At 39.3% G+C, this 27,691-nt stretch overlaps 1 protein-coding gene across 1 annotated transcript; it reads left to right on the forward strand.

Moving 5' to 3' along the window:
• On the forward strand, positions 1-26,364 carry NUS1 (NUS1 dehydrodolichyl diphosphate synthase subunit). Its single transcript, XM_006071446.4, has 5 exons — positions 1-557; positions 17,777-17,902; positions 19,272-19,421; positions 20,956-21,055; positions 23,574-26,364. The coding sequence occupies exons 1-5, from the start codon at positions 143-145 to the stop codon at positions 23,662-23,664; spliced, it is 882 nt and encodes a 293-aa protein (XP_006071508.1). The 5' UTR covers positions 1-142; the 3' UTR covers positions 23,665-26,364.
• Positions 26,365-27,691: the final 1,327 nt, after the last annotated feature.

Genomic DNA, 27,691 nt, shown 5'->3' on the forward strand with positions numbered 1-27,691 from the left:
TGTTGGCAGTAGAAAGGGGGATTGGGTGCAGGGGGCGGGGGAACGCGGAGCGATGGCCCGCGCCGGCCGCAGGGCCGGATAAGAAGCGGTCGCGCCGCGGGTGTGGGAGGAAGAGAGGAGGGCGCCCGGGCGCCGCGAGAGTATGACGGGGCTGTACGAGCTGGTGTGGCGGGTGCTGCACGCTCTGCTCTGCCTGCACCGCACGCTCACCTCCTGGCTCCGCGTTCGGTTCGGCACCTGGAACTGGATCTGGCGGCGCTGCTGTCGCGCCGCCTCTGCCGCGGTCCTAGCGCCGCTCGGCTTCACGCTCCGCAAGCCCCCGGCTGTCGGCAGGAACCGCCGTCACCACCGGCATCCGCGCGGGGGACCGGCCCCGGCCGCCGCCCACCGGCGACTACGCTGGCGCGCGGACGGCCGTTCCCTGGAGAAGCTGCCTGTGCACATGGGCCTGGTGATCACGGAGGAGGAACAGGAACCCAGCTTCTCGGACATCGCAAGCCTCGTGGTGTGGTGTATGGCCGTGGGCATCTCTTACATTAGCGTCTACGACCATCAAGGTGAGACCCAGAGCGGGTCGGGGGACCGGGGCCTCTCCGGCCGCGGGGCCCGCACATCCGGCAGGTGTACCGGGGCGCACCTCTAGGCACAGCCCTCCCGGCTCCGCGAGTTTCTGTGCCCCGAGGCCCTTGAGTGCAAATTTCGGTGCTAGCGCCTTCGAGGAGGGGAGATAGGCTTAATTGAACACCTGCTAAACCTTTGAACTCGATTCATCACCTTGTACATACTTAAAAATATTTCTTACCCGTTATCACGTCCTAGTAAAGTGGATGGTGTTTGTATACCCTTGTTTCACAAATGTGGGAGCTGAGGTCGCTAACATTTACACATTTGTCCAAAGTTTGAAAGGTAGTAAGAAGAGGATTGATATTTTAGCCAGTCTGTAGTTTCCTTCGGGTTTACCTTTTTGTTACACCGCAGTGGTTCCTCAGAGAGGCCCAGAGCACTGTTTTTAAGTCACAGCTCAGTGGTTAAGGACAAGTGGCATTTGAAGTAGGCTTATGAAAAGTACCTGAGAGCCTGGCTGCCTGGGATGTTGTGCGATCCTTGATCCTCAGGGGCCAACACAGTACTTGTCCTCCCATAAATTTTGATTGAGGAAATTTTCACTGTAGGGAATTTTTGTAGGTACAGAACTTGAACGTTTATTGGGTAGCTACAAAGTTAAAGCCCAGTGCTAGGCATATTCTTGGAGAAGGCACTGGCGACCCACTCCAGTACTCTTGCCTGGAAAATCCCATGGACGAAGGAGCCTGGTAGGCTGCCGTCTGTGGGGTCACACAGAGTCGGACACGACTGAAGCGACTTAGCAGCAGCAGCAGGCATATTCTTTGGATTCTTAACATTTAGTTCCATAGACTCAGGCTTGTTGGGGGTAGACGCATTCACAGGACTGGCAAGGTGAGCAACAGATGTTGAGAGTTAGTAGTTGCTGTGAGAAGTTCAGTTCAGTCGGTGGGTCGTGTCCGACTCTTTGTGACCGCATGAACCGCAGCACTCCAGGCCTCCCTATCCATCACCAACTCCCAGAGTCCACCCAAACCCATGTCCATTGAGTTGGTGATGCCATCCAACCATCTCATCCTCTGTCATCGCCTTCTCCTCCTGCCCTCAATCTTTCCCAATGAGTCAGCTCTTCGCATCAGGTGGCCAAAGTATTGGAGTTTCAGCCTCAGCATCAGTCCTTCCAGTGAACACCCAGGACTGATCTCCTTTAGGAAGAGAAATTCTGATTGGAGGAACTCCCAAAGTTCCTGCAGAGGAGATAGTGTTTAAACCAGGCTTTGAGGAAGGAGTAGGAGATAAATGTTTTGTTTGGGTCTTACTCAAATACCAAAAGCAATAGCATTTCCTTCCAAGTAAGAATGATTGAGGAATGTTGGTATGAAGGAAAGAAAACTAATATTTTAGTCTCCATTCAATAGCTTAAATTAATGGTATGCTCACAGGAACTACAACTTGATTTTTAGCACTTAAATCTTTACCACATAGGCAAGTTTAAGTGTGACGGTTTGTCAGAAAGGGTAGGTTGAGGTCAGACAGCAACTCTTGCAGGGTATTAGAGTTACCTTTGATTGACCAATCACCTTCCTTGCAGCCAGCAAGGAACGTGGTGGTGACTCATAGCCCATCGTCATCAAATGATAGCTTACCCTGTGAGGTTAAAGTTAATATACTCAGGTACTGAGATTTTATGTAACTTGCCAAAAGACCAGTAGAAATCACAAGACCGTAATAAGGCGACACAGTCTTTGCTTGAGCAATGCAACAGAAATATTGTCTGAGGGAAAAGTAAGTGAAGCAGAGGGGAAATTAATTAAAGCCATTGAGCAATGTGGTGAATTGACTTTAAGTGAGTCACTTATATTCAAATAATTCTTTTAAAGCAAGTACCATTGTGTTCTAGTAGAGAAGGAAAATAAATACCTAAATAGAACACAGTTTATAGTATTGCTACACTTGCTTGTTCTGGAAATTCCTGTTCTTGAATTGCTGGTGTGATTCAGAAATATCCTATCGTATTTGCTAAAGAAACTATTGGTAATGAAAAGGAAGAAGTCAAGCTAAGCAAGTCTTGACTGATAATCAAAGAGAGTTTTATGGAGCATTTTCAGTGCACGGACTCAGAGCACTTTTTGTCCTACTGTAAAAGCAATTTTGATGAGTTTTTAATGGGATAGGGGTTAATTTCATTGTTTGAAATAAGAGGCTTTGAATTTACTCATCCTTGGTATTGACTGACTGATTCATTCATTTAACAGGTGACAAATTGGGAGATACTGTTCTAGGCACGAGGCATCTAGGCCAGTGAAAAAGACAAAAATTCTTATGCTCATGGAACTTACATTTTGGTGGAAGTGTGGCAAGTAGTATAAATGAGAAAAATGTATTAGATCATAAATACAGTAAGGAAAAGTAAAGCAGAGGAGGGGGAGAGGAATGTTGAAAGTCAATGGTGGAGTAGGGAGTACAGTTTTAAAGAGTGGCCAAAGAAAGCCTCATGGACTTTTAAAAAAAAAATGTATTTATTTTTAATTGAAGGATAATTGCTTTACAGCATTGTGTTAATTTCTGCCGTATATCAACATGCTGCTGCTGCTGCTAAGTCGCTTCAGTCGTGTCCGACTCTGCGACCCCATGGACTGCAGCCCACCAGGCTCCTCCGTCCATGGGAGTCTCCAGGCAAGAGCACTGGCGTGGGTGCCGTATCGGCCATAAGTATACGTGCGTCCCCTTCCTCTTGAGCCTCGTTGACTTTTGAGTAGACATGAAGGAGGTCAGTGTGCAAGTCATGTGCTTATGTAAGAAAACTTATCCTTTTTCTGGGGAACTATATAGATACTTGGAGAAGCAATGGCACCCCACTCCAGTACTCTTGACTGGAAAATCCCATGGATGGAGGAGCCTAGTGGGCTGCCATCTATGGGATCGCACAGAGTCGGACACGACTGAAGCGACTTAGCAGCAGCAGCATATAGATACTTAAGCTCTATTCAGTTTTCTCAAACTTTCACTTGAGCCTATTTCTATGTAAATATTTAACTTATTTTAGAAAGCCTATTGACATACTCTTTAATGTCACATTTATTGAGTACTTGCTGTGATATAAAGCATTAGGATACAAAGAAGTACAAGAGATTGTGTCTCTTAAAGAGTTTATTCTAAAGTCAGGGATAGTTACTAAAGATTCTTATAAGCTAATGTATTAATGCTAGTGGATGACAGAGACTTTAAAGAGAGAAAAAGAAAAATCCACGAGGAACAGGGTTACTTCTCAACATACATGCTTGAGAAGTATTCCCAAGAACATGGTACTTCCTTATCCCTGTCCATAGTAAGGAATGGGGTGACATCTGAGATAGACCTTGCAAAAATAGGTAGAATTTGGATTACCGTAATCAGTACAGTGTTCAGTATGTGACACACACAGAATGGGGAATTCCTTATTGGCAAGCATTCCCATTAGAGAAGCTAGAACAGCATTACTGAGTAGTGTGTTGAGATCAGTAAATATAATAGGTAAGTCTCTTGATGAAAGTGAAAGTGGAGAGTGAAAAAGTTGGTTTAAAGCTCCACATTCAGAAAACGAAGATCATGGCATCTGGTCCCATCACTTCATGGGAAATAGATGGGGAAACAGTGGAAACAGTGTCAGACTTTATTTTTCTGGGCTCCAAAATCACTGCAGATGGTGACTGCAGCCATGAAATTAAAAGACGCTTACTCCTTGGAAGGAAAGTTATGACCAACCTAGACAGCATATTCAAAAGCAGAGACATTACTTTGCCAACAAAGGTCCGTCTAGTCAAGGTTATGGTTTTTCCTGTGGTCATGTATGGATGTGAGAGTTGGACTGTGAAGAAGGCTGAGCACTGAAGAATTGATGCTTTTGAACTGTGGTGTTGGAGAAGACTCTTGAGAGTCCCTTGGACTGCAAGGAGATCCAACCAGTCCATTCTGAAGGAGATCAGCCCCAGTATTTCTTTGGAAGGAATGATGCTAAAGCTGAAACTCCAGTACTTTGGCCACCTCATGCTAAGAGTTGACTCATTGGAAAAGACTCTGATGCTGGGAGGGATTGGGGGCAAGAGGACAAGGGGACGACAGAGGATGAGATGGCTGGATGGCATCACTGACTCGATGGACATGAGTCTGAGTGAACTCCGGGAGTTGGTGATGGACAGTTAGGCCTGGCATGCTGTGATTCGTGGGGTCGCAAAGAGTCGGACACGACTGAGCGACTGATCTCATCTGATCTGATGTAATGAAAAGTTGAGAAATGAGGTAGAATAAAGACCTGGGCAGCTGTTCTGGTTATCTCTAACTTTGTAGTCTACCCCAGAGCATAGTGTTTTAAAACAGTTTATGTGTTGACTTGGTTCAGGTGGGCAGTTCTGTCTTGATGTCTATTCTAATCATAAGGTTACAGTCAGATAGTAGCTGGGATGTAAAAGGTTTCACACCATATATTCAGTACCTGGTTTGTGATGGCTGGCATAGATGAGGACGGTTGGTCGTTTGTCTTCACAGGGCTAGCTTAAGTTTCCTCATTTAACAGTGGCCTTAGGGTAGTCATACTTCTTTTATAGTTATTCCCAAAGAATTAGCCAAAGGCCAAAACTGTGGGGCTTCTTATGACCTAGCTTAGGAAACCACGCAGTGTTACTTCTCCTGTATCCTGTTGGTCTGAGAAGCCACAGGTCAGCCCCCAAATCAAAAAAAAAGGAGAAATAGACCTCAGTGAGAAAATGGCATATGCAGAAGGGGAGGGACTCAGGTGGAGATGATGGCAGCCATCTTGGAGATGAGCTACTTTACCACCTTAAATTTTTCCCTGTCCTGTATCCCTTCACTCTAATTCGGCTTCCCTGGTGGCTCATTGGTAAAGAATCTGCCTTCAGTGTGGGAGAGCCAGCTTCGATCCCTGAGAGCCAGCTTCGATCCCTGGTCTAGAAGATCCCCTGGAGAAGGGATTGGCAACCCACTTCAGTATTCTTGCCTAGAGAATTCCATAGACAGAGGAGTCTGGTGGACTACAGCCCATGGGGTTGCAAAGAGTTGGACATGACTAACACGTATATACATTCATTCTAATTACAGCTAGATCTAGATTGTATTTAATCCTTAGACAAAAAAATTCATTAATACTTACCATGGTTTGACTCTGCAAACACAGTGATCTTTTCATTTCCATTTACCTGCACTGCTTCTTGATTATAATCAAGAATTTCTACAATAATTCTTTCACCTGTCAGAAATTTGAGTTGTTTTCTCAGGAATTTCTTGAGCTCAGAATTCTAGAAGGGTGATTTGGCAATTTTGTCTACACTGTTATCATTTAAGCAATGACCATAATTGGGTTGGAACAAAAACTGGAGTTTGGAGCTTTTGGTGTTTTAGCTTTAGGGATGTTATACTTGCCTGGATCTCCCTTAAAGTACGCCTTGATCCAGGTTACCTGGAGATGTATCATCATCTTCAGGGATGGAACCTGTTCATGTTGCTCAGCTGTATTGGTGCCATGCTGAGAACCTTGTTGTAGGGCAGTATTTTCAAAACATGGTCTGTGGGCCATCTGTGAATGAGTCATTGGGAGTGTTCATAAAAAGTACATATTCAGCAGAGTTATTGATCAGATCAAATTAGGGGAATGGGACCTGAGCAACTCTATTTTAATTAAGCTACTTACACGATACATTTACACATTGAAGTTTGACCCTACCACAGATGAAAGGACGTGCCACTACTTATATTACATCAGATTATTTATTCATCTTTTATGTTCATTTTCATAAGTGAGGATGATCTTGGGTGGGTCTTAATTATTAGTTAATATTTTTTCTTTCTGTTTTATTTGAAGTATAGGTAATTTACAATATTTTGTTAGTTTCAGGTGTACAACCAAGTGAATCAGTTATACGTGTACATATATCCACTCTGTTTTAGATTCTTTTCCCATATAGGTCTTTACAGAGTATTGAGTAGTGTTCCTGGTGCTATACAGTGGGTCCTTATTAGTTATCTGTTTTATATATGCTGCTAAGTCACTTCAGTCATGTCCAACTCTGTGCGACCCCATAGATGGCAGCCCACCAGGCTCCCCCGTCCCTGGGATTCTCCAGGCAAGAATGCTGGCAAGAACACTAGCAGAGTGTATATGTCAATCCCAGTTTCCCCATTTACCCATTCCCACCACCCTTCCCCCTGTAAGTTGATTTTCTACAGCTGTGGCTCTCTTTCAGTTGTGTAAATAAGTTCATTTATACCATTTTTTTTTAGATTCCACATATAAGTGATATCATATTTGTCTTTCTCTGACTGACTGACTTGACTCAGTATGACACTTTCTAGGTCCATCCATGTTTCTGTAAATAGCACTATTTCATTCCTTTTTATGGCTGAGTAGTATTCTATTGTATATAATACATACCACATCTTTGTAACCGTGCCTCTGTTGACGGACATTTAGATTGCTTCCTTGTCTTGGCAATTGTAAATAGTGCTGCAGTTAATTATTACTTACTATTGCTATAAATTGGAGTGATCCCGAATAAGGCATTTGCTTCTATGTGAGAATTTAGCAACAAAACAAATCTTTTGTATTACTCTCTCTGGTGTTATTTCCATGGTTATAAATCCATACTAGATATCTTTTGAAATGGTTTTGTGGTTCAGATTTTTCACACTAGCATTAAAAACGATCTGCCCTGTATACTCCCAGCCTTCCCAACCTATTTCTCATTCTTTTATATGCCTTTTACTTTATCCATGATTAGGTACTTGATGTCCCCTCCTTCTGGAGTGTCCTCTTTTCCTCTTCTTGGCAAATGGCTATCTGCCTGTCCAAAAGCTACCATTGCTCTTTTAAGTCCATCCTCTCACTGCTCAGGTACTCTCTCTCAGCTACTCCGTTCCTAGCCTTGCTGTAGCCTTGAATCTCCTTAAATGCTGTACATCTCCAAGTTCTCCATTTTGCGAAGTAGTAGTTGTATGTACACGTGCTCAAACTTTGGTACTAGCTTGTAAGCTCCGCAGATGGTATCTGTCCTCACTGTTGCTTTTCCTACAGATTGTAGGTTGGTGTTTGCGTGTAATGAGTAGGTCAGTATGTATTCCTTGAATTGAAAGAAGAGGCTGCATGTTTTTATAGGTAAGGATGATGAACTGTAATTTGTTTTCCAGCACCAATACCCAGAGGCCTTAACATAGTGGGAGGGAAATGAACACAGTTTGCCCTAGTTCACTTATTTGGCACACTGACACAGATGCTGTTGGGAAATAGAAATTTATCAAGTATTGTGCTCCTTACACTGAAATACGGAGTTGCCAGAAGTGTTGAAAGTCTAAATATAAATGTGATTAAATTTTGATACACAGACAGTACAAACTAGGGTACTTGTCTTCTCTCGAAGGGATTCTATTTCTAATCTTCACCTTCGTATAGTACATTGCAAATATAATACACAATTTCACATTTATCGTAACATCCTGTGGTGTCCTCTCTCCTTTTTCTACAAAGGGCTAGCAGCCTGTCAAAAGCTATCAATAGATCCTTGTAAATCATTCTCACTATTAGCTGCTAGTTAGCTTCCCTTGACTATCCCAGTTTTGCTTTGTCTTTGAAAAGCTCTATCCTGTTTTTGAAATGACCTTGTTTTCTGAGTAGCTTTCCGTTTAACCATAGTATTGGATTTATGTATGAAAACAAACCTTTCCTTAATAGTAATAATTATTCTTTGTTGCACTCTTACTATGCACCAGATGCTAATCAAAGAAGTGCATTAAATCTTTAGCACATTAACCAGTCAAGAAACTGAGATTCAGAAAACCAGGAACCCACATATAGTAAGAGACAGATCTAGAATTTGAACCAGGTTTTATTCCAAAGCTTTTGTGCTTAACCATTATGCTGTACCAACTTCCACTAATTAGAGAATATAACCATAATCCAGGCACCTTGGTACTATTCCTGATTATGTTGGGTCATCTTAAAGCCTTGGTAAAGTGTTACTTATCTAGAGGTAATAAAGATAATTTGTAAAAGGTATTTAAAGGTAAATAGAGTTTTCTTCATCCACTAATATGAATGTTCATGCTGTGAGTTGTAGGACACACTTGACTTTTTTTTAATCAACTGAACTTAATTTTATGGAGCTCCTGCTCTGTGTTGAACTATTTCCTTGTCAGATGAGCAGAGTCTGTGAAGATAATCTCATTTTTAAGATTTACAGCCAGAGGCTTAGAAGACCCACAGGACTTGTTTATTTTGCCTATCTCTCTTGCTGAAGAACTGGAAGAACTGGAGCTAAAACCCAGCCCTTGCTCCATTGTACTGGGTCACTGTCCCACGTATCTCTCCCCTTGCTACAGCATGCTCATGCCAGGATAATTGTTCTATGAGGTATTGTGGGGCTTTCTCTTGAAACAAAATTATTTAATGGCTTATGAGATTTATTTTGTTCTGAGTACTTCAGTCATGTAAAATTTTATTGGTATGTTAAAAAAAATTGTCTTATATGTTTTCTCTGAATATTGCCTTTAATAGTGTTACAATTGGATTGTTAGAGAATTAAATGAGGATAACCACCAGATAACTTAGGTGTCTCATTTAAAAAGAAAGGTAGACTATTTCAAAGGATGGGTATTTATTTATTTAAAAAAAAACAAGTATTGCTTTAGTTCCTTAGCTGGTGAGATGAGAGATCGTAAGGAGATTGGTTAAGTGTTTATCTTGCTTTTCTTTCCTTTCTTTATCATGTCCTTATAAACACTTGCTGTTAGATATTTCTTTAAAAATCTGTTTCTATTGAAGAGAAGCAATAGTCACAGCAAAAGTTTAGATTTCAGATATAAAAAAGAAATACATGTATATTTTGAAAGTTTCATTTTCTCGAATTGATTTTTCAGTTCATATAAATTTTAGAAGAAGCAATATTTAAGATCTGTCTCTTACTATATGTAGTCTAAGGACTTCCCTGGTGGCTCAGACGGTAAAGCGTCTGCTTACAATGCAGGAGACCTGGGTTCGATTCCTGGGTCGGGACCTCTGGAGAAGGAAATGGCAACCCACTCCAGTACTCGTGCCTGGAAAATCCCATGGATGGAGGAGTGTGGTAGGCTGCAGTCCATGGGGTCACAAAGAGTCAGACACGACTGAGTGACTCCCCTTTCTTTTCTTACTATATGTGGGTTCCTGGTTTTCTGAATCTCAGTTTCTTGACTGGTTAATGTGCTAAGGATTTACGATAAACTGGTTTGATCTCCTTGCAGTCCAAGGGACTCTCAAAAGTCTTTTCCAGCACCACAGTTTAAAAGCATCAATTCTTAGGCGCTCAGCTTTCTTCACGGTCCAACTAGCACGTCCATACATGACTAATGGAAAAATCATAGTTTTGACTACGGCCTTTGTCTGCAAAGTAATGCTTTTTAATATGGCTGTCTAGATTGGTTATAGCTTTTCATAACCTGTGTAGGGCATACTTAATTCTACTCTGTAATATTTTCCCTCTCAGCTTCCGTGACATCATGTGTGTTTAGATGTCTTCCTGTCTCACTACCTGTTCCTTCTGGCTTGTTCGCTCCACTTCTAAAAGTTGGGATGTCCTAGAAGTTTGTGCTGTATGTATGCCCTTGTCTTTCTGATGTTCATCCTATCTCCTAGATCTGCTGCTGCTAAGTCGCTTCAGTCGTGTCTGACTCTGCGAGACCCCATGGACTGCAGCCTACCAGGCTCCTCCGTCCATGGGATTTTCCGGGCAACAGTACTGGAGTGGGGTGCCATTGTCTTCTCCCATCTCCTAGATCAGGGGTCAGAAAACTTCCTTAAAGGGCCAGGCAGTAAATATTTTAGACTCAGTGAGCCATATGGTCCCTGTCACAGACACTCCGCTCTGCCACTGCGGTCAGAAGGTGGCCGTGCGTGAGTGGTGTGACTGTGTTCCGGTGGCAGTAGTTTGCTGACTCTTGACCCAGATAGTTTTCCCAATCCTTTCGCTTTAAATATCATCAGTATGCTCACACTCAGGTTTGAATCTCCAGTCCTTATCTTTTCTATAATTCCAGGCTCCTGTATCTAACTCCTTACCTGACATCTCCGTGGTTATTTTATTAGGCATCTCAAAAGCTTAACATGTCCAAAACAGTACTCTTGAATCCGCGCCCCCACCCCAAACCCTGCCTTCCTGGTTTATTTCTCATCTCAGAAAATGGGAAACCACTACCTTCCAACCAACTGCTCAAGCTAAAAATTTATATGTTCTACCTCTCATCTGTCATCAGGCCTCCTTGATCTTCTAGAGTGTATTCCAAATTTGCCACTTGGTTGTGGTTCTTCCTTGCAGCCTCCCAAGTTTGGGTTTTCATTCTTTTTCACCTGGATTATTGCTGTAGTGGCCTCTTAATTTATCTTCAGTTCTGATCTGGTCCCTGTATAATCCATTCTTTACCCATCAACAAAGTGAACTTTTTTGGTAATATTATTCAAACTCTAAATAAAACTTGGCAGTGGCTTCCCATTGTACTTGAAATGCTTACTGAATTCAGAGGCCTTTTTTGTTAAATAATGCAGTTGTTAAAATAATCATGAGATTAGCACCAAAGAAGGATACATGTTATACAAGTGAGAGAAGCAGGATACAAAATTGCTTGTTCAGGTATGCCTGCTGCTGCTGCTGCTAAATCCCTTCAGTCGTGTCGGACTCTGTGCGACCCCATAGACGGCAGCCCACCAGGCTCCCCCGTCCCTGGGATTCTCCAGGCAAGAACACTGGAGTGGGTTGCCACAGATGTGCCTCAGTTCAGTTCAGTCGCTCAGTCATGTCCGACTCTGCGACCCCATGAATCGCAGCACGCCAGGCTTCCCTGTCCATCACCAACTCCCGGAGTTCACTCAGACCCACGTCCATCAAGTCAGTGATGCCATCCAGCCATCTCATCCTCTGTCGTCCCCTTCTCCTCTTGCCCCCAATCCCTCCCAGCATCAGAGTCTTTTCCAATGAGTCAACTCTTCGCATGAGGTGGCCAAAGTGACTGGAGTTTCAGCTTCAGCATCATTCCCTCCAAAGAAATCCCAGGGCTGATCTCCTTCAGAAGGAATGGTTGGATCTCCTTGCAGTCCAAGGGACTCTCAAGAGTCTTCTCCAGCACCACAGTTCAAAAGCATCAATTCTTCAGCGCTCAGCCTTCTTCACAGTCCAACTGTCACACCCATACATGACCACTGGAAAAACCATAGCTTTGACTAGACAGACCTTTGTGGGCAAAGTAATATCTCTGCTTTTCAATATGCTATCTAGGTTGGTCATAACTTTCCTTCCAAGGAGTAAGCATCTTTTAATTTCATGGCTGCAGTCATCATCTGCAGTGATTTTGGAGCCCAAAAAAATAAAGTCTGACACTGTTTCCACTGTTTCCCCATCTATTTCCCATGACGTGATGGGACCAGATGTCATGATCTTTGTTTTCTGAATGTTGAGTTTTAAGCCAACTTTTTCACTCTCCTCTTTCACCTTCATCAAGAGACTTTTTAGTTCTAGTTCCTCTTCACTTTTTGCTATAAGGGTGGTGTCATCTGCATATCTGAGGTTATTGATATTTCTCCCGGCAGTCTTGATTCCAGCTTGTGCTTCTTCCAGCCCTGCATTTCTCATGATGTATTCTGCATATAAGTTAAATGCTTAGGAAATGCTAAAAACCAGAAATAGTCATTTTATGATGATGAGATTAAGGGACATTCAGTTTGTTAGGATGGATGGTTATGGGACATTTCCTTGTTGTCTACACTTACACAGTTTTTAATACTAGAATTTAAAAAGCCTCTTTCTTAAGATATAAAAAGAGATCTACATTTGGCATAGTGTTTATCAAAAATACCAAAAACATTGTTGCCTTTCTGAGGTCTGCTTTCCTAGCATAATATTTTATTCTTTCATGGAAATTGTAGACTTTCCGGTATGTGCTCCTGTGTTTTTAAAAAATTTTGGCTCTTTCATATATCTTTTTATATATATATATATTTCCAGATAGTTTACATGAGGGAAATTGTGCATGAGATACAGTTGTAGAGCAACAAGCATAATGTAAAAGTTTTTAAATCATTATGGCAAAACCCTAACTTTAGATTCCTAAGTCATCTTTAAAGAATTCAAGTATCTGTTACCCTGTAACTTCTTAAAAACCTTAAAAAGAGCTCTAGACTTAGTTTTTTTTTTTTTTTTAAGATTCTGTTCATTTGTAAAACGGCCAATTTTCATTTAACTTTTGGGGGAGGGAAATGCAGAATTCAATAGTAAGATGAATTTAGCGCTATTTATCAGCATTACATAGTTACTGAACTGAATAATTGGAAGTCAGGAGACCTGGATTTCAATCCAAAGGCTTAGACTCTTGACCAAGGGCAGTTGCTTGGCCTTGCTGAACCCTCTGTAAAAGGACAGGATAAAATCATTCTTGCAGTTCATTTTTATATAATTCTGTAAAACACAGGTTTTTCATGAATTTGAGTATTTGCTAGTGTTTTTGCCTTCACTTCAGTTCAGTTCAGTCGCTCAGTCGTGTCCGACTCTTTGCAACCCCATGAATCGCAGCACGCCAGGCCTCCCTGTCCATCACCAACTCCCGGAGTTCACTCAGACTCACGTCCATCAAGTCAGTGATGCTATCCAGCCATCTCATCCTCTGTCATCCCCTTCTCCTCTTGCCCCCAATCCCTCCCAGCATCAGAGGCTTTTCCAATGAGTCAACTCTTCGCATGAGGTGGCCAAAGTAACTGGAGTTTCAGCTTTAGCATCATTCCTTCCAAAGAAATCCTAGGACTGATCTCCAACCAGAATGGACTGGTTGGATCTCCTTGCAGTCCAAGGGACTCTCAAGAGTCTTCTCCAACACCACAGTTCAAAAGCATCAATTCTTCAGCGTTCAGCTTTCTTCACAGTCCAACTCTCACATCCATATATGACCACTGGAAAAACCATAGCCTTGACTAGACGGACCTTTGTTGGCAAAGTAATGTCTCTGCTTTTAGATCAGTTATTTCTAAGTGTGTGCTGCTTCCTTTTGCATAAAAGGACTTTTATTATGGTTTCTTTATTTTTATTACATCATTTTGGCTTTAGATTCTGTGAAGGCAAACAAGATGAATTATGATATGAGAAAAAGGCTCTCCACATATATTACGATACTGCCACAGGCATTGCCTGTCTCAGTCAGAGGCATTCTTATATCTTGTTGCAGATCTTGTTCTGTGAAGTGTGTGTGTAGACTTTGAATCCTGAAGAAAACTGTAGCCCGAGAATATTGCTTATGAAAAGTATCAGTAAGATAAGAACCATAGAGTGTAATCAGATTTCTGGATGGCAGTCAGGCTGCAGGGTATCATGAATTACTTTGCTGGTAATCTGTCTTTGCATTTAGTATTTTTTTTTGCATTTAGTACTTCTCAGAAACTGCTTTTTAATTTCATCCTTCCATCCAAATCAGCCGAGATAAAGGTTCAATTTAAAATAACTTTCTGGAGGTCTTTTTTATAAAAAGTATTTGCATCTCTGTGTAGTAATTTTCCTTTTTAACAGCATTTCTGCCTGTGTGCAGTAAGGAAGTGTCTCCTTTTATTGTGAGAGGTTCCTGGAAACTTTTTAAAAATTCCATTCAGTGTCATGTCCATTTAGGTTTCATTGTTATTAGGTAGCACTTTGTGCACTGATAATTCAGTTTATTAAATAAACATTGAACTCCTGCTACGTGGAAGGCACCTTAGGGGAAAAGAGATAATAAGACCCAAGTTCACAAGTAAGACTACAGTTCATAGTGGGTGGGGGAGAGTTAAGCTATAACTAATAAAAGTAGAATATTGGTTTGTTAAGGAGTTTGAGCAGATGTTTGTATTTGCAAGATTGAGGTAAGTCAGAGGAGGAATTGGGCATATCTGGCTAGAGATTCAGAGCAGCTTCTTGAGGGTAAATGACATTTCAGCTGGCATGAAGAATTAGGAGAATTTTACAGATGTGGGGCTGGGGAGGTAACAAAGGTTGAAGGTTAGAGTCACTTCAGGTGTTATGGGGGCAATATAAAGCAATCAGATTTGCTGGGTAGAGAAGTATAGAGAAATTGGAAGACTCAATTATGTTATGAACATAGATTCTTTCTACCTACCAAGTGTGGAAGCATAACATGGAATGTTAATATGCATCTGCATAGTTTGTTCCTAATACTGTAGATTTTTGTAAGCATTTTGGGAGTCATTGAAGAGGTTAAAGTTGGAAGGTGCCAGGCTTACAGATGTACCCAAGGAAAATCTGTCTGTAGTGATACACGCTAGAAGGGGCAGAAGACCCATCAAAGGGTGGTTGAAATATTATAAAGAAGACTATTGCTTGAAACAGTGGGGTCAGTGGACAAAGGGAAATAGGTTCAGGGGAGCATTGCTATAGAAGAGTCAAGGGTTAGCATTCTGATAGGCTGGTGATGGTAATGCCAGAGAGCAGAGACCATGTCTGGGTGACTGGGTAGCTACTGATGATGTTATTAGAAGGAAAACAACCACAAGAAGGGCTGTGTTTTATTTTGATTGGTGTTGGTGGTGATTTTTTAAAGTTACATGAGCGTCTTTACAGCAGTTGTGATTTTAAATCACCCACTGTCCCGTCAACCTTATGTATTTACTGTTCTCCTTTAGGCTTTGTTCCTAAGTACGTACACTTTAGTGCTATTTCTTTTTTTTTTAACTTGATGCAAGTATGTGAGAGTTTTTTTGAAAGATAAGCTACCAAGTTTTAGATTTGTTCATTTTCAGATGCTTATAGAACTTCAAGGTGGGATTAGATGTTTGAATAAACTCAAAATGTTGGGAACCAAATGCCAATCCTTTTTTTTACTTAAAATTTTAATATTTGGTTCATCATGGATGTTTTGCATTATTTTTAAATTTTTAAGGGTATTACATTAAGTTACTATTAATTTTAGTTACTAGGATTTTTGCAACGCACAGCTTCCTGCCCCCGGTTTTGCCTCATTCATCTTACCCTGGTCCTGATGCTGGGGTTTTAAAGTCCCGTAAAGAACCAGAGAAGGAGGAGCACGTGGACAGAAAGAGGGCTGAGGCAGAAACGCTGAGGAGTGGTCTCCATTTAGAGATGGAAAGAGGAAAAAGATGCAGTGCAGAGTGAGAAGAGGCCGTTCAAGGAGTAGATTGGGAACCTATCCAGAAGATAATTCAAGCAAACTGGGATGAGGATAGGATTTTGAGAAGAAAGAAGGTCTCTGACCTGTCATGGTCTTTCCGCAGACCTTTATTTGTTTAGTGTCTGTTCTGTGCTTGGGCTTCCCTTGTGGCTCAGCTGGTAAAAAATCTGCCTGCAATACAGGAGACCTGAGTTGGATCTCTGGGTTGGGAAGATGCCCTGGAGAAGGGAAAGGCTACCCACTCCAGTATTCTGGTCTGGAGAATTCCGTGGACTGTATAGTCCATGGAGTCGCAAAGAGTCGGACATGACTGAGCGACTTTCACTTTTCTGTGCTTGGCACTGTGCTAGCCTCTTGTAGGCACAACAGTCAGAGCCCTACCCATGGAGCTTATATGACCTACCTCCGTCATGAACACCCTTTCCCTATATCTTTAATCGCTTTTACAGTAACCCCACCTAAATCGTCTATCATCAGCTATCTAAAATTAGTGTTTTCCTTCAAACCAGTTCTTTGTAGAATTTCCCTACTTTTTAAAAGTAGTATCACTTTCTGTTTCCCAGGATTAAAGCCATGGAATTTTCTGTGTTTACCTCTGTTCAAGTCATGTTCTTTATTCTCTCAGCTCTTCTTTTACAATGAATTCTTTTTCACTGCTTGATCAAATTATGTGTGGACTGCTGCAGTGGTCTGCTGCCAGTCCTCCTCTATACTGTTGCCAGGTTGGTTTTCCTAAAGATGAATATTTCTACACGTTTATACATTGCCCAGAAAAGGTTGGTTACCCATTGGGTAGGCAAAATGAAGTAAAAATTAGGCCCATTCCCTTGCTCCTTTTCTCAAATCATTTGATTTCTCAAATCAAAAGTAGTATTAGTCTGTCTTTTGAGAATTCAGTGCTTTTTTTCTTCATGATCTATCTTTTCCATTTTCTTTTCTCTTAACTTTCTGAGGTCAGCTCAACTTAAGTCTTGTTTGTTTTACAAAGCCTTTTCTTAACCAAAGAGACTGCTTTTATCTTTGAACTACTGATAGACCCATACTCAACCAAGTTGGCATTATACAGCATATTCAGCAGATTCTGTGTTACTGTATATATATTTATTTATTATGTTCTCTCTCCCAGTTGATCTTTGAGCTGTTTTGTTAAAGACAGAGCTGACTGAGAGTACAGAGAAGGAACCCTTGATAAAGGTCTAAGAGGCAGTGGCCACTAGAAAGCTGGCCTCTCTGAAAATAGCCAAATGGTTTTTTATTAGAGCTCTCTCTGTGTTAGTTAAGTTTGTTAATAGTTCCTTCATCTTTCTCAGTGATACGATAGTAACTGTAGTTTTTACTTTTATGTGCATGGTTGGAGGATCAGAAAGAGTTGTATGTAGTATATTTTCATGCTTTACTTGAATTTACTAAATTTTGATTTCTGCACTTTTGTCTGTTCTCTTTGTTGAGTCGCTAAGTTGCGTCTGACTCTTTTGCAACCCTGTGAACTGTAGTCCCCCAGGCTCTCAGCCCCTTCTGTTTTTCTTCTTTTTACATAATTCATATTATTCTTATTGTTAAAAAAAAAAAACTAATCAAATTGAGGTAACAGTATTGCATGCACAGAGTGAATCTGTAAGGAAAGTAGTCTGGGAGAGAGGAAGATAGAAACTTTGGACCGCTGCTGCAGTTTCTAAATGCTCTGACAAATCCCGTGAGGGTCTTTCTGAGACTTGGGTCTTAGTTTCTTAACCTGTAAATGAAGATGTCAAGTGAATGGTCTCTGAAAAGTTCTTTATAGGTCTGAATTTCTCTCATATCCATATTGACACAGAATTGTTACTCCTGTCCTTTTTTTGACTTTAGTCCAAGGCCAGACTCTTAAAATAACAGTTTTGTTGTCATGTTTTCCTTTTAGATTCTAGTTTAGGATTAGTCATCATTGCTTCATTTGGAATTTTTTCAGTTCTGGATCCAGTATTGTTTTCATAACAAGCATCCATTAATTATTGATGAGGATAAATTAACCCAGTTGACATTTACTTTTTTTTTTCTTTTTAAGGTATTTTCAAAAGAAATAATTCCAGGTTGATGGATGAAATTTTAAAACAACAGCAGGAACTTCTGGGCTTAGATTGTTCCAAATACTCACCAGAGTTTGCAAATAGTAATGACAAAGATGATCAAGGTAAGCTTGAGTGTAAAATTGAATACCTAACATACGCAGATCATGTTTTTTTTATTTCAAGGCAGATTCTATTACTCCTTTATTTATTCATTTTGCCCTAGTGTTTATTATCACTACCTTTAATCATCAGAGTTAAACTTTTCTTTCTTCATCTGGTTAAAAGATAATTTTCAGAAAAAGAAAATCATGACTCATACATATTAAAAAATAAATACATGTTAAAGATTTTATTTAATTCAAACAACCAGGAATCAGTAGATTTTATAGCCTGTTCAAAGAGAATCCAAAGAGTTGACACACTTATAGATCAAAAATATTAAAATAAATATGTGAACAGAGACAAAACTTGTTTAATTGAATCTCTACCAAAGAATTGTATGTCTATAAACAAGAATTAGGCAGAGCTATTAGTTATCTAGAATCCTATCAAATGTAAAACAGCTCCATAGAATAAGAATTTGGTAAGGTAGATCGGTGTGCTGTAGACAATTCATTTCCATTGAAGCAATTTGTTTTCTTCCTACGGCGTTCATTTTTGTTTTCTATCTGTTATTGCTAACGATACTGTAATTGTAGATGACATTTTGGGTGGGCGGAAATTGTAAGTTACCCTATAACTAAAAAGCAGGGACATTACTTCGACAACAAAGGTCCGTCTAGTCAAGGCTATGGTTTTTCCAGTGGTCATGTATGGATGTGAGAGTTGGACTGTGAAGAAAGCTGAGCACCGAAGAATTGATGCTTTTGAACTGTGGTGTTGGAGAAGACTCTTGAGAGTCCGTTGGACTGCAAGGAGATCCAGCCATTCCATCCTAAAGGAGATCAGTCCTGAGTGTTCATTGGAAGGCCTGATGTTGAAGCTCAAACTCCAATACTTTGGCCACCTGATGTGAAGAGCTGACTTATTTGAAAAGACCCTGATGCTGGGAAAGATTGAGGGCAGGAGGAGAAGGGGACGATGGAGGATGAGATGGTTGGATGGCATCACTTGACTCAATGGACATGAGTTTGGTTAACTCTGGGAGTTGGTGATGGACAGGGAGGCCTGGCGTGCTGTGGTTCATGGGGTTGCAAAGAGTCGGACACGACTGAACTGAACTGAACTATAACTAAAATGTCTGTTTTCTAGAGGATTTATTCATAGATACAAGGTCATTCTGAGCACTTTGATAAGACTATATGTAAATAAATACACAAATGTTATGTACAGGTTCTTTCAGAGCAAAGTAGCTAGGTATGCTTTGATGTTAAAATTGAAGGGTGTAAAAGATTCTTGTTTACTGTAAGAACTATACTTTTTCTTGAAACTGATTTTGAAATATATTTGAAAGAGGGTATTTTTTTAAAATATCTTTATTTTTTCTTCCAGTTTTAAATTGCCAGTCGGCAGTGAAGGTGCTGTCCCCAGAAGATGGAAAAGCAGATATTGTAAGAGCTGCTCAAGACTTCTGCCAGTTAGTAGCCCAGCAGCAAAAGAAATCCACAGATTTGGATGTAGATATGTTAGACAGTTTACTTAGTAAGTCGTATATGTCTGTTTCTAGTTTTGTCTCACAAGGATGCTGTATGAAGGAGAATATCTATGTCTCATTCTTACCATAAAGCCTGATTTTGTTGTTTTTGTTGTTGTACTTATTATGTTTCTAAAGTTTAGAGACCCACATAATTTTGAGATGATAAAATTTGTAGTCAGCTCCTTTACTTTCAGAATTATTGGTAAAGGAGAGGATCTAAAAGGATTTGGGGGGCAGTCCTTAAAAATAGAACTTCTACTTCTGCCACCTTCTTTTAAAATTTATTTTGCCTTATTTTATTTTATCTTTCAGTTTTATTGAAATAAAATGACATACAACATTCCTCTTTCTTCTTAGTTTGAACTGTCTCTTAAGTTTGAATATTAAGTTTGACCTCAACAGCTATTTAGGAATCAGTCCCAGGAATATACTACTACTATCATCTGTGACTCCTTTCTCAGTATTCCTTCTATTCTGTTATACCAAATATACCACTTATTCTGTCATGTTATACTACATGTACCATTATATTTTATCTGTTTTTCTTCAATTGCTTATAAAAACCTTTAGTTTGTTTCTTCTTTCCAGAGTTCCTTAGGAACTTTTCGCCTTAACTTTATGGTCCCTCTGCTTACTAGCCTTATCCTTAATCCTTTTGAAGAAAGGCAATAATTTTAATAAATTCATGTCCATTGTTAGCTTTTATAGCCATACAATTTCAAATGTATTTTTCATTCATTCAGGTAAATTCTCCATTTACCTTGTGACCAGAAAGTTAGTGGCTGAACTGAGGTTATTAGAAACTCTTAGAACCTGTGTCCCTTGGATTATAGCATCTTTTGTGCTACATCATTGATTATTTATATTGATTTATTTTACTTTATTTTTTAGTAGTTGAAATATTTTTATCCCCTTTTCCTCTCAAGCCATATCTCATATGGAAACCAGCTTGCAGAGCAAAGAATGGCCAGATCTCAGTTGAGGCAGGTGTACAGTCTCGTCTTCCCCTCCTGGGAAGCTTGGGCTTTCCTCTAGGGAATACTGAGACCCTTTTGTACTATATAGCTAGGAGTTGGTCTTGCTCTGTAAAATCGACACATGTGGAGGGAAGGAGATTAGACAACTTTTAAAGTTGCTTTTCATCCCTGAAGTTACTTGGTTCTGTGGCCAGAATAAGTGTTTGAGTCCTTAAAGCAATGAGGGTCTCAGGATGCCAAGAGAACACATAAGTTGAGTCTTGAAAGATAGATGGGATTTGAGGATTACCTGTAGAATGGGTGGGAGTTGGAATACCCCTCCTTGTCAGGTAATCAGTCCAGTTAAACAGCCTTTAGAGAAAATTTCCACATTTGGAAATAACAGATATAAAAATATATGTTGTGCCAAGAAATTGGGGTATGGAATGTATAAATAAAGTTTCTGAAGAGAACAGATACATGAAAACATAAGAAACCAGTTTGATGAACAGAATTTGCCATAGGTCATTTTTTTGCAAGCAATGTATATTAATTTCATATGTGTGTTTTTTTTCTTTCCAAGGTTCAAATGGTTTCCCTGACCCTGATTTAGTATTGAAGTTTGGTCCTGTGGACAGCACACTAGGCTTTCTTCCCTGGCACATCAGGTTGACTGAGATTATGTAAGTAGTTAAAAGTGTACTGACTTTAGTTCAGTCCAGCAAGTGTTTCTTGAGCCCAGCGCCATACTGGATGTGATGGGAATTCCCGAAGAATTATTGTAATATGGGATCCTTTCCCTCGGGTGTTTGACCATATCAGTGGTAAAATAAAAACCTATATAAATGACTCAGACATAGGAGATTTTGCGGTTGTGCAGGTATTTGGTATTAAAACTAATCATCATAGGAGATCAGGAGTGATCTCTGTGGGCCAGAGTTGTTGATTCTACAGAAAAGATGTAACGATGCAAAGTGTGTAAAGGGGGTAGAATTTTTGTAATTAGAGAAAAGGTAGAAAGTGTAGGGAGTGAGCTGCAGGGAACAAAGAAAAACTAGGGGGCAAGACATGAGCATCGCGTTAGAAGGAAATAGGTAACTGGCCACACCGGTGCAGAGACTTTAGTGTTAGATTCTAGTAGTATATGGTGAAATCAGATAGTTTGGAACTGTTGACATTGAGAATGCTTTAAATATAAGCATAAGGAATGTGTGTGGTTGTTAGAAAGGCAGTAGCAAATCAGTGGGAATGGTGATTTTGGAAGATTCGTTTCGCAACTATGTTTTAGAGTAGATTGTGTCTGGGTAAGAATGAGCTAACATGACAACTGAAGAGGCCGTACCTGTAATTTATGAGGGTACATGGATGAGAATGAAACTGCTTATTTAGAATAGAGTTTGGCAAACTTTTTGAATAAAGGGCCAGAGGCTAAATATTTTAGATCCTGGAAGCTGTGTCTCTTTCAGAACTGCTGTTCTCTGTTGCAACTAAACACATGCCGGTGTAGCTAAACAAGCGTGGATGATTATGTCAACAGATGTGTGTGACCATGATCTCGTAAAGCCTTGTTTACAAAAATAGGTGGCAGTCTCCTGGACTGTAATTGCAGACCCCTGATTTAAAATAAAGGAGAAGGGCAGCTCGGTGAGGAATACCAGAAAATTAAGAAGTAACCCAATGGGACTTCCCTGGTGGTCCAGTGGCTAAGCCTCCGAGCTCAGTGCAGGGGGCCCAGGTTCATTTCCTAGTCAGGAAACTAGATTCCCAGGTGCCACAACTAAAGATTCCACACGCCACAATGAAGATCTCACATGCCGCAACTAAGACCCCAGCACAGCCAAAATAAATAAAAATAAATATTAAAAAAGAACCAAATGTCCATCAGTAGAATAGTTAAACTATGGCCCACACATACAGTGAGATATATGTAACACTTAATAAACCGGATGTAGAAGCCACATGTATCTACCTAATAAACCTTCAAAAATATGACTGAGTGAAAGAAACAAGTTTGCAAAATAATATGAACTGTTTGATACATTTAAAAGCTATACTTACTTCATGAAAGTGGATGCCATTGGGTAGAAAAGGAGGAGAGACCATGAGATGCCTCACCTCCTTCTTACCTCCATCTGGGGCGCATCGTGCTCCGGCTGCTGTCCCATGCCGCTTTTGTGGAATATTTATAGAAGGGAAAACTGGATAAAAATGAAAATGAACAAATTTTAAAAATATGCATCACTGGTGAATCTCACAAACATAATATTGATTTAAAAAAAAGCCCAGACATAAATAAAAGAATACACACTGTGGAATACTGTTGATAGAATTTGCCGCATGAGATAAAGCACATGTGGAAATAAAAAAAAAAAAAGAGAGAAACTGTGGAAATAAAAAGAAACTTAGGAGCCTAAAAATATATTTTAATTCTGGGTCCTAGGAGGAATATACTATGAATTCTCTTATTCATGAGAACCAGTTACCAAGTTCACTTGCAGGCCTAGCACTTTCCTGATTGCAGTAAGAACTAGAGGAGAAATGAAATGACTCCTGAGTTGTTAAGCCTAAGTGACTGGATAAATTACAGTGTCATTGAGACAAATGGGAAAGGCAAGGAACCATTGATTTTGAAGGGAACAGGTTGAATTCAAGAATAAGAAGATTTTGAGGCCGTGGTCTGTTTAGACTTAAGAGGGCAGATGAAGATGTAAGATTGGTGCTTAGACGAAAAGTCACAGTAAGGGTGGATCTTTGGGACTTATCGGTACCTAGCAAGTGTGGAATGTAACCAACAAGGACCTACTGTATAGCCCAAGAAACTCTACCCAATATTCTGTAATAATGTATATGAGAAAAGAATCTAAAAAAGAATGTGTGTATGTATAACTGAATCACTTGGCTGTATATCTGAAACCAACACAACATTGTAAGTCAGTTATACTCCATTAAGATTAAAATTACTTTTTACAAGTCCCTTTAAAATGTCAAAAAAAAAATGTATAGAGGGGTTAATTTTTATTTGAACTTTTTCACAGCGAGTTTAATAATCATTTAGTAGAAATAGTTTGATGTACTCTATGCTTGTAATTTACTTTCTTCTGTTCTTAATCTTTTTGGTCATTACCCCTCTGGTTCCCCTCCTCCAAATTATAGCGTATCATCTAATTGCTTTTTTCTCCTTTGGTTTTTTTTTTCCCCCAGCTCTTTGCCTTCCCACCTAAACATCAGTTATGAGGACTTTTTCTCTGCCCTTCGTCAGTATGCAGCCTGTGAACAGCGTCTGGGGAAATAGTGATTCGCTGGTCGCGTGATTTGATTTCAGGCTTTTGGAGAAAAGGACTCAAGTGACTTTGATGTTTACAAAGCACCTATGAAACCCTGTACACACCTAGTTCATAATCCTCATAATTTATCAACAAACAGAAAAAAGTGTCTTACTTGAGAGTAAGAGTATGTGTGAGCGAGTATGTTTGTGTGCGTGTGTGTGTGTGTGCATGTGTGTGTGGAAATAAACTTATAAATGAGGAAGTAGTGGAGAAGGAAACATGGTGAGCTGGTACCTTTGAGCAGATTGCAGCAATGTTTTAGGAGCTGAAATTTCAGATTTAAAGGCTTCAGCCCTAACTACTTCCCTGTTTTTCTGGGGAGAGAAAGGGGCAATTAAAGCTATTTTGTTGTTTAGGGGGGTGGGGGAGTAATTTTTGTTCAGTTTTTCCAAGTGACCAAACTTTAAGTTTTAAGAATAATATATTGACATATGAAATGGAAGCATTCTGAGTTTGAGGGATGGAGTTTCATGTTGTTCACATGTTAAAAGTTTGCTCACCTTTGGAGCAGAGGGAATACCTATTTTCAGACATCCGTCCATTTTCATCTCTTCATTATTATCAATGTGACTTGAAAATGTTGCTCTGTTGTCTGTGTTCTGGGTTGTGACGATCATTTGAAAAAGAACTCTTACATTGGAATACAGAATTTAAAAATTTTAAATATTGTTTGAGACAGTCAAAAAAAAGGTAAAAAGTCATGATCTGAAAAGTAAACGTGGAAAGCTTCCCAGATAAGTAGAGAAAGTTTTGATTTCCTTTTCCATTTGGTGGGCTGTTTGCGAGATAGTACCCAGAGTTGGTTAAAAAAATATTTCCATTAACTATGTTTATTTAAAATAAGCATTTGAGGGAAGTTACCAAGGCAGCTCTTTTCCTCAAAAGTAACCTGTTCCTCTTTGGAATAGCACATGTAGGGCCATGTTAGTACCCAGGATTTTTACTGAGTAAATCCTGATGGTGACTTTGTATTAAAAGATCTTTAAGTGAGATTGAGGCCTGTGTAGGTAATAAAATATTACCACAGTTCTACAAAAGTAATTTAATTTTGCATGTTCTCTTTCATGGCAGAGAACAGCACTGGTTTTGTTATTTTTTAAATGAATAGATGATTTTTTGATAGGTGTTTAGTAGTTCTCCCCTCTCTGCTGATACTTGGACAGAAACCAGTCTTTATATATTTGAGGGACTGTTTTCAGAAGAATCTTATCAACAGCAAGTGCACAACAGTTATCCAAAATGATACGTTTAGAACGGAGTAGTTTTAAATACTAGGTCTCAGTCTGAAAAATAGCAGAGAACACTGGATTTGGAAAGCAAGGTCTGGAATTGCTTGTCAGATTCTGAGTCTATAAAGAATAAATGTTTTGACTTTGGATTCCAAAACTCCATTTATGATTTTAAAAATACACTTGAAATAAAATGATTATAAACTAAATTTTGGTTCAGTGACATTACTTTGCACATTATAGTTCTTTGTACATTGTGAGACTTTTTTTTCAAGTCTTAATTTATTGCTAAAAGCTTTGTGTGATGCGACATCATATCTCTAAACTTTACCAGAGAATTTTTTTGTTTCTGTCCCCCTGTACTGTCATCCATGTTCTATTGAGGCTTTTTGGCCTTAGTTGAAGACTGAATTTACGCCTTTTATATATGTGTCTTTTTTAAACATTCTGGAATATATATGCTTTTAATGAATTAAATTTAATGGGCCCAGTTGAAGTGAAGGGATTTCATATTTGTTGAAGTTAGTCAAATAAATTACCCACTGCGATATAGCCAAAGCCCTACAGGAACAGTTGAGTTTTTTGTATTTTTATTTTGTCCTTATATTTCATAGCAGTGTAGTGTTACCTATCAGAGTAAATCTATAATCTGACGTGAGTCTGTCATTGTCCTAGATGGGAAGAAACCCTTAAAACAAGTTGCTAAGGATTCTGATTTCAGAGTAGGCATTCCAGTTTCTTTCCATGAGGTCAACTGCCAGTACAGTCTCCACAATTTGAATGACATCAATCATTCTATAATTCCTGCCAAAATCACCTACTAGTTATGCATTAGCAGGGCTTTCTTTGCACTCTCAAGAAGAACTGAAAACTTTAAAGAGTTGTTTGTCTTTATGTGTTTTGAAGAATATCTTTATATTGTTTCTTCTGACGCTCTCCACAATGGAAAAATGATCAAATTAAGCCTGCCTTACGGATGGCAGCTTGGAGCCTAGCAAGAGGTTGAGGGTTTGAATTCCACTCCCAATTCTGATTTGTGTTTCGTTTCTTAACACTTGATTATTGTTAGAAAGTTTGAAAGGTGGTTTTGATGTGAATAGCAAATTCTGATATATTGTGACTAAGGCTGAATAGTGTCTGTCTTAAGAGAGGAATGTGTTCTAATGTTGATGAACAGTGCCAAATACACTGTGCACATCTACAAGTTAATCTTTGAATGTATGTTACTGGATTAGCCCCTCCTCTTCCTGTGTGATGGTACCGTGTGTAGAGTCAAATCCTTGTGATGTTTTGTATGGCGTAGACTTTGGCAACATGTAAATAATGTGTAAAGTTTTTATGATTAAGGAATCAAATTTATTGAATTTTATTATTGAAGGTTGAAATGATGTGTATGAACAAAAACAATAAAAGAATATACTCTTTTCATGGACTATAGTATTATGTGAATGCTACATTTATTCTAAACATGTAGGGACTGCAGAAATGTGATGAGAAGCTCATATGACAAGATAGCAATACTATTTTTTTAGATGGTGTGTTCTTGATTGAAGTATATTCTCATTTTTACCAGATAAAACATTTGGAATCTTAAAATGTTAATTTGCTTTTTGCTAGGTAAAAGTAAGGTGAAATTGAGCTTTGCTATTGCTAAAATTGTCAAAATTCCAGAATAAAATCTGAATAGTTTTTTTTTTTAACTAAATATTGAATGCCAAATTGAAAATGTATATGTGTACTCTTTTAGAAAGGAATTTGACAGTTCTCGTCAAACCAGAAAATAGAAGGGTAAGAGCTATGGTTTTTCTTATGTTGCATAGAGTATTCACTTTCTCACTTGAGAATCTAATTGTAAGGTAGTTGGCTTTTTATGCATAATTTTCATCTGAAATCAAGTTTCTCAAAAGTCACCTTTTAACTTTAGTTAATAGGTAATACCGTTAACAAAAGCTAGTGTAGGGGAAGTTCAAAAAAGTTTGAAATAAAACCCAACTGCTGTCAACAGTTGTCCAAGAATCCTAGTTGATAGGCCATATACTTGATAAAATGGGTGGAAAAGGGAAGTGCAAAAACAATTTGCTTTCAACTTTAAAAAAACACATTCATTGTAAAAAAAAAAAAAAAGAATTCAGAGAAGCAAATGTAAAGGAAAAAACTTCTAATACCATCATTCATTGATTACATTTCTGGTGACAATCCTAGAATTTTTTGGTATTTATATTTAAATGGATCTTACTGTAACAGGTTTAATAAAGAAATTCCTTTTAAACTACAAACCCCAAATTGAGTGTTGCATTCTGTTTTGTGTTTGGCTCTTGTGTCTGGATATAAACCGTTATATCACATGAAAATGTTTGAAAAAATTATAGTCCACATTGAGTTGTCCTTAATGAGAACTTAGCCTTGGTCCAAAATCTTCAAGAAATTTTATACTCATTTCTCTTCCCTCTGTCTTCTAGAGATTCAAGTACTATAAATTAAGCGTCTGGATTTAGCATCCAGATGATGCAAAAAAAGGTAAAAACTATATGTACTCCCAGGTCAAACTATTTGGATTATCTGCTATTGACCATTTTTATACTTTTCTTCATTAGCACTAATAATTTAACTTTGCCCTTATAAGGACAGGGGTAAAAATCTGTCTCAGGGAAGGAAAACTTGACCAAAATGATGAAATCAGAATGATATCTAAGTGTCAACATAATAGTTTTAGTATATATTTCCTTTCTGATGATTGGTTTCAACTGCTGCTGCTGCTGAGTCA

Source organism: Bubalus bubalis, chromosome 10, assembly GCF_019923935.1.
Source record: "Bubalus bubalis isolate 160015118507 breed Murrah chromosome 10, NDDB_SH_1, whole genome shotgun sequence".
Lineage (NCBI taxonomy): Eukaryota > Metazoa > Chordata > Mammalia > Artiodactyla > Bovidae > Bubalus > Bubalus bubalis.

Excerpts from the sequence above, each read along its gene's own strand:
- NUS1 (XM_006071446.4), top strand. The coding sequence starts at position 143 with ATGACGGGGCTGTACGAGCTGGTGTGGCGGGTGCTGCACGCTCTGCTC. Across the intron at positions 558-17,776 it reads TAGCGTCTACGACCATCAAG|GTATTTTCAAAAGAAATAAT; the intron begins GTGAGACCCAGA and ends TTTCTTTTTAAG. Across the intron at positions 21,056-23,573 it reads ATCAGGTTGACTGAGATTAT|CTCTTTGCCTTCCCACCTAA; the intron begins GTAAGTAGTTAA and ends TTTTTCCCCCAG.